This window comes from Condylura cristata, unplaced genomic scaffold, assembly GCF_000260355.1.
Source record: "Condylura cristata isolate star-nosed mole 26May11 unplaced genomic scaffold, ConCri1.0 scaffold00014, whole genome shotgun sequence".
Classification (NCBI taxonomy): domain Eukaryota; kingdom Metazoa; phylum Chordata; class Mammalia; order Eulipotyphla; family Talpidae; genus Condylura; species Condylura cristata.
In genome coordinates, this window is record NW_004567115.1 from 18,591,046 (window position 1) to 18,602,273 (window position 11,228).

General features: G+C 36.4%; 1 protein-coding gene across 1 annotated transcript in view; it reads right to left on the minus strand.

Moving 5' to 3' along the window:
• The window catches only part of TEX15 (testis expressed 15), a 65,324-nt gene that overhangs the window by 50,853 nt on the left and 3,243 nt on the right, over window positions 1–11,228 (minus strand). The window contains exons 2-4 of the mRNA XM_012724775.1: window positions 9,844–9,998; window positions 9,510–9,757; window positions 2,104–2,159 (exon numbers count right to left, since the gene is read on the minus strand). Coding sequence (XP_012580229.1) covers window positions 2,104–2,159; window positions 9,510–9,757; window positions 9,844–9,998 — 459 coding nt within the window. The remainder of the gene's footprint in view (window positions 1–2,103; window positions 2,160–9,509; window positions 9,758–9,843; window positions 9,999–11,228) is intronic.

Sequence of the window (11,228 nt, forward strand, 5' to 3'; positions counted from 1 at the left end):
AAATACCAAGAATATTTCATGTTACTTAAAGTAACAGTATAGAATACAAATCAAGTGTTTGTAGTTAAATTCCAGTGGAACACAGCTTTATCCATTTACCTAACTAACATCTGTGGCTACTTCCTTATTAGAAGACAGCAGCTTAGGAAATAACCCTAAAACCCTAAAGCCCACAAAGGCTAAAGTATCTATTTTCTGGATCTTTAAAGAAAGTTTGTCAACCTCTATTATATATTAAGCAATTAAAAATCAAAAAACAGGAATAATAAAAATTAGGTCTCATCATCTCTATTTTAGGGCTCTTCTGTCCTCGTTGTTTCAATTACCTCTCCACTGTATTCTGTGTTTCATTCTAACCTACCTCTGTGTCCTGCCTAACATTTGCATAGGCTCAAAGCTAGTTATATACAGAACAACATAAAACCTTCCAGGGTCATATTTGCCCTTCTATAGATCACCTTCTTCATGTCCCACAACCTATGTTGACTTCATCCTCCTTTAGTCTACCTGAACAATAATCTTTAATCATCAATGATTTCCATTTCAGTCTCCTACTCACACAAGTACATTCTTGGTTCATAACTTACTTAGCCTTTCTCTTTGTTTGATACTATTGACCAATATGTCTTTGAAAAACATACTTTTCCAGACTATTGTGACCTCATAATCTTGATTTTATAGTTACTACTCAGGTGGTTATTTCTTAGTCTCTTAATAACTCATCTTTCTTCAGCTGGCCTTATTAACTTATTTTCTTTAACTCATCTCTAATGTAAAAAAATTGAGAAAATATTCTCTAATACATTTTGGTATTTTATCAAATTTACCTGTGCAAACAACAAAAAGAGAAGCTCATACCTTCATTTGTTTGCTTTTTACCCCATGATTAGCAAAGTTAAGTAATCTTGTTTTTCTGTGAGTCACTGGTTTCCATCTTACTCTTCATTTTAAAAATATGTAAGATAATATTTTAGTTAATAATTTGTCATATATTTGCAGTTTTTGTCTACTATAATTTTTGCAATAGTTTTTTATTTTTACTTACAGAATTTTTCTCTCATAGAAGACTAACTTTTGTGTAGTCCAACTTCTCAATCTCTTATTATATTGAATTTATACACTAGTACTAGCATTGCCTAAGCTTCAATTGTTCCATAGCTGACACTGGCAAAAAGGCACTTTTTTAAACATTTATTTATGCATACAGAACTGGGGTAGAGGCCAGAGGTACAGGGGCAGTGAGAGAATTCACCAGAGAGAGAGTGGGGAGCTGAAAGGCAGATCGACTAAGTACACTGCTGAGGGGTGCAGTGGGCTGGTCAGGAGAAGTCTGCTGTGCCATGTGGGTCACCTCCGGGGCTGGGATCAAACTTGCACTGAAGTGGTAGGGGCTAGTTTGCAGTATAGAGTCCTTAACCTGGTTGTGTGCACCACCAGGGAGGGCCCAGTATTTATTATTAAACAACCCATCACTTCTCTAATTTTCAAACAGAAAATTCATCCACCTTGGATAAATTGGGTGTTTCTATGACTGGCATTTTTTTTTAATGTCAAAAATTGGTTCAATTTCCATATTCTAAGGAGATATTTTCAGATCATATAGGTGGTCAAATATGGCAATACTGTTTTAGATAAAAAACATAAAAACATAAAAAGAAAAAATTGCTTCAAAGTAACTAGTTTATTTTGCTTATGTGCTGGTTCAAAAGGCATTTCCACCCTTTAATGGCACAGACATTCTAACTATTGGTGTGACTCTTCAAATATGTTATTCAAAGATTGAATACTTATGCTAAATTTTGTATAGGTCAATCTCTACAGGACTATAATTCACCCATTTTTCTATATCTAATACCAACCAAGTTGTTTATAAAATAAGTACCCAGAAGTTTTTACTGTGAATTATAAGTATGTATGTACTTTAAACATATTCTAATGTATGAAAAAAAACATTATTCATATATCTTTTCTGTTGCCAAATTAATTACAAGTCAATTGTAAAGTAGAAGAGTTTACCCAAAGTGGGTAAAAGCCAGTACAGTAGTATAATTGCAGTAGCAAAGTTATTATTTGAAATACTTACCACTCCACAGTGGAATCTACCATCATACAACTATAATAAGGACTCAGTCCATAGATGAGAAATGACAAAGGAATATCTACAAAAAGAAAGAAATTAGTACAAATTTATGGTCAGAAGTTTCCTCTAAAATTCTCTATTGTCCTCTTCATTATTTTTCCAACTAATTTCTCTTCCTTCTCTCTCCTGATTCATTTGGAGGGGGGGATGAGGGAAGCTTATTTTGTGCAAGACTCAGTGCTTCTTGCTCGCAACATTGTGAGCTTATTCCTCACAAGTTCCCTTGTGAACTGTAGTCATGTAATAATATCTTTAACAATGTGAAATATTTTGTAATTATATGATTAATGGTATTTGCAAGTCTACTATGATTACGGTAAGCGACAGGGTGAATTTCAAGTATACTAGTAAGAATCTAAAGCACACTTGTAAGTTAATATGACTGGCAATTGTACAGGACTGCTTCGGAATAATAGAATAGTAAAAAACAAACTCTTTAGCATGTGGAAAAAATATAACCACAGGAACACTGAAATCACAAAGTACACCAACCATAGGTTATAACTTGATAAGCTCTTCTGTAAATTCTTGGGAATATTCCATTGAAAGGAAAACTAAAACTGTAAATTCCAAGTAGAATATACTTACTAGAGTAACTGAATTTTCTCTGCAGGAGAGTTAACTTGAACATGGACAAATGTGTATGTATGCGTATGACTAAATTTTTTTAAACCTTCTTTCTAATAAATATATGAATTCTATATTCACTATATACATGTCAAATTTTCTTCTTTAGAACTACCCATTTAGCAGGACAGGGTGGGGGAATCTTACAAAGTAGTCAGTGGGAAAAAGTCTGTTTTACTCTTTTTGGGAGATGTTAAAATATATTACATTTGAGGACAGAAAAGAGAAATACCAAAAAGATAAAAAAAAAAGTAATAAGCCTGTGTATAAGTTATATTGGAAAATCCAGTAAGATTGTTATGAGTATAGATCACCAAATGGTGACCTATAAGTCAACAGCAGACAAGCATTGAAATATTAAGTTTATTATTCACAAGTCCTGCAATAAGTATGGGTGGTGTTCCTCATGGAGCCACTTGGGGCAGTAAAGGCAAAGTGCAGACACAGGTAGGGCCAGGCACCTGCTTTTATCAGATCTGTTGCTGAGGGATGAAATTTCTTTAGGATTTTTTTCTCACATTGAACAGTTTTGTAGACTTGACTCCTGGTCACTTCAATTACAGTACAAGGGCTTTCACAAACAAAAAGTTTAAAACTAATCCTCAAAGATTTCCATGATTTTGTGGTGACTAAAGTTCTAATTTTGTTTTAATGTCCTGTACTGAACTCATGGAGCGCTCTAAAATTTAGAGGCAGGTTTTTCCCTCTAGGTCTAAGAAAGGACCTTTTCTAATTATAGATAGTCAAATGAGAATAAAGTTAAAAGTAATTTATATGCTTTAAAGAGCATCCCAAGAGTTCAGGCTATTGGAAGGTACCTCCAATCTGGATGCTTTTCACCAGGGGAGTAATTAAAGTTAAGGGGCCCCCAAGGATTAGGACTCCCTTGGTTTCTTTCCCTTTGGAGTCTAGAAGCTTTGACAAAAATAGATCAGGTTCCACAAAGAGGCCATGGTCAACCTGGCTACAAAAAAAGGTGAGAAAACAGCTCAATTCTTCTCTGACTCAGTCCTAGTTCTTTCAACCTTTTAAAAGTGCCCAAGATTGAAGTGGCTTGATAGAAATAAAATAACTCTGTCTGGAGTAAGCTAGCAAAAGATAACTTGCCAATCTAATCTGCAACATGGAAAATAACCTGGATACATACCCTTCTATATAGCAACCTTGCTTTATAATATATTTAGATGAGTATTACTAGAGAATAACTGCTGCTATGTGCTATGTGAGCCACAAAAAGTGTAAAAAAATTAAGAGTCCCAAAAAGTGTAAAAATTAAAATTAAATATTAAAAGTGCCTTCAAAGTTACTGTATTAAAAAATACAACAGTGAAAAGCAAATGAAATCAGCAAGAAGTCATCACTTTGCTTAAAACCATTTATTCTTTCCCCTTATATAGCTATAAACAGAAATGACTATCTGGCCAAAGTCCTGGAAATTAGTTGTGTTGCTGGAAGGATCTATATAGAAATTAATTGTGCTAACAGGCTATGAAGGATGAACAAATCAATCAATATAACCCAAAACTGAAGCATTTGCTTCACAGCAGATGGAAATTACATGCAAAAGGAGTTAGGGGATTGTTACAAAAGTACAGGGATAAGATTTATAGCTAATCTATTATGGCTATGAGATTTTTAAAAGACATTAGGGAACTACAAAGGAATAATCAGTGATTAAAGATAATGACACATAATTTTCAAGGGAATTCAAAATTCTTGAAAGAGAAAGACTAATAATAATAGCCCCTTATTTAATCCTTGCAGGAAGCTTATCAATTACTTTCCCCAGCAGCAAAGTAATCTCTAAAATTAGTCATATCTAAAAGTAGGAAAATAACTATATATTAATACATGAGAAATCATCTGAAAAACTTCTAATGACTGAACCTGCATTAAATCAATTTTCTCTGGATTGATTGCTAGTTAAAAACCAACAGTGTGCTTCACAATATCCTTTAATGCTATTTAACTGTGTGCTGAGTCATTCTTGTTATGCCAGATGTTCCTACAGATGTTCAATAATACTTTTCATTTTCTACACATCCTATTGTATCAATCATTATTCACCTATCATGGTCTGTTATACCTAAAAGGAAAAGATATATGGCTGAAGCCAGAAAGATAAAAACATTGTTTTAAGGTAATTCCTTAATAATGGATTATGTGTATGTGTAGTGGAATTATGCTCAGGAAACACTAACACAGAACTATTATTCCTAAATAATGTTCATATCCTCATGAAAGAGGCAGAATGTTCCTTTAAAATTAATCTGCACTTATATTTGAATTTTGCAACAACTGCCAATAACCAGTAACATGTATATAATGTGAATCCTTACTGAAGCTCCCATCAAGAACAAATTTTAGTATAATTTGTCCAACATCACATTATTCAAGATTTTACCTGGCTTTAATAATAATAATAATAACTCTCTTAAATATCCTATAAAAGCAGTTTATCTTTAGGCAATCTATCATATGAAATAAACCTGGTGGGGGTTATACCAAGTAGATGAACTAGAGACTTAAAAGAACATCAAACAAATCTGTAGGCAAAACTTAAATATTAGTAAATTTATCAAGAGAATATTAACTAGAACATTGGTCAAAGCACCATACACAGAGAAATGAACTTGATTTATTTCTTCTTAACTTCTGTGATGCCATTCTACAGATTAAAATTTTTAGTCCTACTTTTGGATAATCAAATTAAATATAAGGTGACCAAAGCAATAATTTGCTATAGGTAGCAAGTAATTTTCCTTTAAAAAAAATAAGCAAAAGTAGCTTGAATAATATTTCTTTTTTTACTGGTACATGGACAGATTACCTAAATATTTTTATGATAGTTTGGTAAAGCCAGATCACCTAAGTTCCAAATCCTATTCTGCCCCTTACTAACTGTACATTTTGGACCAGTTACCAATCTCTCTGTGACTAAGTTTCTACATATATGAAAATGGAAAATTAACAAATAACCACTTAGTAAGCTAATTCAATTAATCAATACTTTCTTGCTTGTGTGTATTAATCTATGCATCACACAGAACACTGATAAAATGCTATGTGTTTAATCATGCAAAATATACATTTTTATACCTACAGCTTAAAGTTAATCATTTAACATTCCTCCATTCTTTTTCAAGCAGTTTTATTATTTACTGACCTGTGAAGCCCTATTCTCTTTTTAGTATTTAAAAAAAAAAGGTACATCGAAAATACTTATAAATACTTATAATTGTATAGGCAAAATACCTCAGACATGCAGGCACAAGAAATCTGGAAAAACTAAAATACTAGGTTTTACATGGGCCTGAAAGATACACAAACACCAAAACATCAGATTTTGAGAGAAAAATATGGACTAAAAGAATTTTTAAAATGTTTGTTCTTTTCTGTTTGCTAAAGTTGTTTCTTATTCATTCCTTAAATATGATTTCATACAAAACACACCACACAGAAGAATGTAAAGGATATATTAACCTTAAGTAAAATTATCATTTCAAGCTCAAGGTAGTATAGGGTAAGACTTCCCTGAATACAAACCACTACAATATGTAATTCTACTTGCAAAGAATTTGTTGGTTTTATAAAAGCTTTGTCCATTTTTGATTTGTCTTACTAACATTAATCATATGAATGAACTTGTGGCAAAGTTTTCATCAAAGAAAATGTTTGTTCGTAACTCCCTATATGGATGATTGTTTATTACTAATAATTTCTACTAAGAATAACATTAAAATGCTAATGTGAGCTTGAAATGTCTCTCTAAACAAGACTTGTAAGTCCAGAGTAGTGAACACTGGCCTATCAAAAAAGAGGTCACTTCAAGGTACAATAAATGTAGATTAATAGAATAATCAAGGGTTGGTAGTCAAAATCTTAGATTGAAATCCTAGCTCTGATACTATGCAGCTATTTTGATTTATAAAAAGGAAAATCTGTTCATATAAAAACCAAATCTCACAAGTTTATTACTGCTAAATTTGTGGGGGGATGGTGGGGGTTTTCACATACTTTAGAAAATATGATAAAGTCATGTATCTTTTCCAGGACAACTATTAACACAATCACACAGTTTCTGCAAACAATTTGGAGCTTCAAGTCATCATTGTAGTCTACATATCCCAAGACTTAAAGGATTACAATGGCTCCTGCTGATTTAATATTCAAAAATGCTATGGACTTACTCTTTGTCAGTATCTATCAATGACACTCCCTCTCCATACTCTCCCTTCTTTGATGGTTAGTGACAACAAGCTCATGCTAGTAAATGAAAAAGAAATTAAAGTTTTATCTTGGTTGGTAAATGGAAAGTATTTCTCCCTTTGAAGTTTGAGAGAATGTTGGTTTTTAGGTTTGCACTCTGACAAGACAGGTAGCCAGTGATTTTTCTCTCCTGCATTATTGTTCTCAAATTCTTTGTCAGTGTTCAATCTCACAGAGAAACCTACAAGTCAAAATATTTTTTGTTACCTTGGGTCTAACCTACAAGTCAAAATATTTTTTTTCTACCTTGGGTCTAATGAATGCTACCAAAGCTACCCCAAGTTGAAAATGTGATTTCTGTAAAGATTTTTAAATTGTCCACATATATTTACAGTTACACTGGTAGTTGCATCTTTACCAAAGTCTCAGCTGACAATTAAAAACCCACTTTCAACAGAAGGTATCATTAGTTTCAAAACCAGTATTTACAAAGGCTTTCCGGTACATGGATTATACATTCCAAGGATATAGAATTGCTACCAGACTTCAAGGACTATATAGGGCAAGTTTCTCATTAAAGCAAATATCAGGTGTACTTCACACATGGGCTTAACATTTTCTGAATTTTGTTCAGTTACTATGCAATTCGACCTCACCTCATAAAGTAGAGCTATTTCTAAAAAACTAAATTTTTATAATCTATCCCTACTACTGTTCTAACTTTATAAAATGTTAAGCACTACAAAGCATAAACCAAAGGCCCTACAAACACATATAATCAATGCAAAACTCATCCTCTGAAATATTTGTTGAATTAAAGTGAAAAAAAAAATGCTCCTTTTGACAAGTAAGGATAATTAGCAAATATGAATTAAGAAAAGGTAAGGCTCACTGAAAACTAATCCCAACTGAGCAACATATTTAGGATTTGTAGAGTTAATCAAATTCCATCACATCTAAGCACAGGTTACATGGACACACTTCAAATTACTAAACCACCTTCATAAAAGTAAAGATATTTTTAAATAAATGATACAGGAAATAGAACAGCAGACTAAATAATTTACCCAAAGCACTAATTTTCTAGAATCACTCTAGGTGTTGTGAAATGGTAACTGGTTTTCCTAATTAAAAAATTCTACAATCCAGGCACACAAGTCATCTTCCAGTATAATAAAATACAACTTTATAATTTAAAAATGCCCAAGTACACTAGTTGATGTGGTGAGTGATCCTCAGAGCACCTGCATTTGAGTAAATTGCTCTTTTTTTCATTAATAAAAATAGTAGTTACACCATACTGGATGTATAACAATATTTTTAAAACTGAGGAAAAACTCACACATACCATTATATTAGTTTCAGGTATACAAAACAGTGATTTGATATTTGTATATTAAGAAATAATAAAATATTTCAATGTATTAAACAAAAAAAAATTAAATTACATACTCTTAAGTTGAAACTACGACCAGGCACTAGAGTTAAAATTTCCACACACACACACAAAAAAGTTATCAGGCTGTTCTTCCTATTGGTTAACAGCTGAACTGTATAGACAATTTCTTATTTTTCCCATGACATGACTTCTTCAATAATTAAAAAAAAAAATTTAAATGGTATCCCAGAGCCTGAGGCAATCTCTCCAAAATTCTAACATCTTTCTGATAAGCTAAGGTTCAAATTTTAAAATATCTACTTAATAAGGTAAAGTTTTTTAATTAGAAGTTCAGAGAGTGAGCAATGACAGACTATTGAAAACATCTCTAATTACTGATTTAAATTCTCTATTCCCCTTGGTCTCAAATGTTAAAATGCTGTTCTTTCCAAACAGCAGTAATATTTTTTGGAATGAACTCTAAAACCTTTTCAGAATATCTAATAAATCTTTACTTAACAATTTTCTGCGTACTCAATGACACAACTTGGATCCTCTCTATTCCCTTTAAAGATACATATTTAACAGGTAATCATCAAAAATTAAATTCAAAAACGTAAAACAAGCAATTAGTTTTGTGTTACTTCTATTTACTTTTAAGTAATTCCATATTCATCGGTTACCCCCAAAATCAAATGATGCACTTACTGTATTGGAGTACTTCACATCGCACTTGGAACACACATTTTTAAAAACTTGATGGGTACTGTGGAATTTTCTAAAGCCCTGTTGTTACCTGTTACCCTCAAGCTTTCCACAAAAGTTTATCGCACAGTCACCGCAGTGGCCGTGGATGGCAAACTGAACATTCCAAATTAATTCAAACTCAAGCTTGGAAAGGACAGAAACTGAGTATAGGGGGCTAGCAGATGGCTCAGATTAAACTACCCGAAGTCTAGAAGATTTTCACCTGCACCCACACCAGTGTAAGATCCGAAAATTTTAAATATATTCAAAGAGTTGAATGAAAAGATCAAGAACCACACAGGCGAAGTTGTCTCCCCAAAACCTCCATTCAGTCTCTACAACGGCCACAGCGCCAAGGACACGCGGCAGCCCGCCCGCCCGCCCGCCCGCCGGCCGAAGGATGCTCACCTCCCGCACCACGCTTCGTGGCCCCACCGCCCTCCACGCCCGCGTCCCGAGCGCCCCCACGTCGACCGGCTCCCGCAGCGAGACAGCGGGCGGCCAGCGCCAGCGGGCATCCTCCGAACGCGGACTCTGCTCCGTGGCGACGCGGCGCGCGACGGCCCGGGTGGCCCCGGCCGCTCAGCGCCTCGGGGCGCCCTGCGAACAGCGGTCTCCCAGGCGGAGCTCCCAGCCTCCACGCTCCAGAGTCTAGGCTAGTGGGGGCGTCCCCAGGTGCGACCGGGAGTGGGCGGTGACTCGGCTAAGCCACGCCCGGACCCCCGCCCCCGCGAAAACGCACCTGGTCGGAACACCGCCAGCCGAACACTCGGGGCGCCCGGCTCCCTGCGGCCGGCAAGGAGGGTTCGGACCACTCCCTTCTGTCTTTGGGGGGCTGCGGTTAGGGCCACGTCCAGGCTGTAGGCCTTTCCCTTGGCGGCGCCTCAGTGACCCAGACTGCTAAAGGAGGCGTCTGGCCAGCTCAGCATGTCAGCACCCGGGCAGAGCAGGAACACGCATGTGGACCAGCTCACCTAAGGAAAGCTAGTATTTCACAGGCAGTGTGGGGCGCTCCGGGCCCCTCAGACGCCCACCTGTGGGCCCAGCATCCCTGTATTTCTTGATAACTAACATTCTTTACTTTAATTCCCCCGAATCTCACTAGTTTTATAAGCCAATTTGCCTCCCCAGCCACATTCCCAACAAACCTTACATTGCTTTCTTTGCCCAGTTAGTTCTTCATAATTTAAGTCTTCACCGCGAAGCAACTTCTCTCACCAGCTCCCTGGGAAACTTCGGGAACAAAGCGGTGCCCTCCTTGGCCCACCCAGGTTTCAGTGCCCGGGAAAGGTCACGCCTGCGCCTGCGCAGTGGGGGGGGCAGGAGGCCCAGCTGGGGGAGATGTGAGGAGGTGTGAGGGGGCGGTAGGGCGTGGTGCTGGATTGGGGCGGGGGCGGGATAGGTAGACTTGGACTCCACCGACCTGTTAGCTGTTTTGAGTATCTGGTGTATGTTCAGTGCTTATTATATTTGCGCATAGTAGGGATTTAGCGAACCCTTCCTGAATGACTACATATGCTACTCCATGTGCTTTCAACCCAGATGGAGGCCTAGGTTCTTTTCCCTACACTGAACACAGGGGGCCTTGTTTAAGTAGGTCTCCCAGAAATCTTGAGTTACTATGAAGGTGTCCTTTGGATACAACTTGTGATGACTTTATAATTTGCTTCAAAAAGTTTTGGACGAACTTTATTGGTTTCTCAGCCAATGAGCATCTTCCTTAGGTAAGGCTTAAGTCTAGAGGTAGCAAATGTTCTAATAAGATGCTATGGGGATGGAAAATACCAAGATTTATTAAGGACTCCTTGCATTAAGAAAATGAGTTCTACCTTATAGGTTGGCCTATTTACTGCCTGGCTCAAGGGATCCAGTGTAGTTGTAACTGGAAGATGCGAGCTCGTGCCACTTGTCACCAACAAATGCCAATAGAAACAAAAATTGAAACTTTTTTTAAAGATTTATTTATTTATGCATACAGAACTGGGGTACAAGTTAGAGGTGCAGGGGCTGTGAAAGGATCCACCAGAGACAGAATAGGGAGCATAACAGGCAGATCAAGGTAGTACTGCTGAGGGGAGCAGTGGGTGGTTCTGGAGAGGTCTGCCACACCTTGTGGGTCACCTCCAG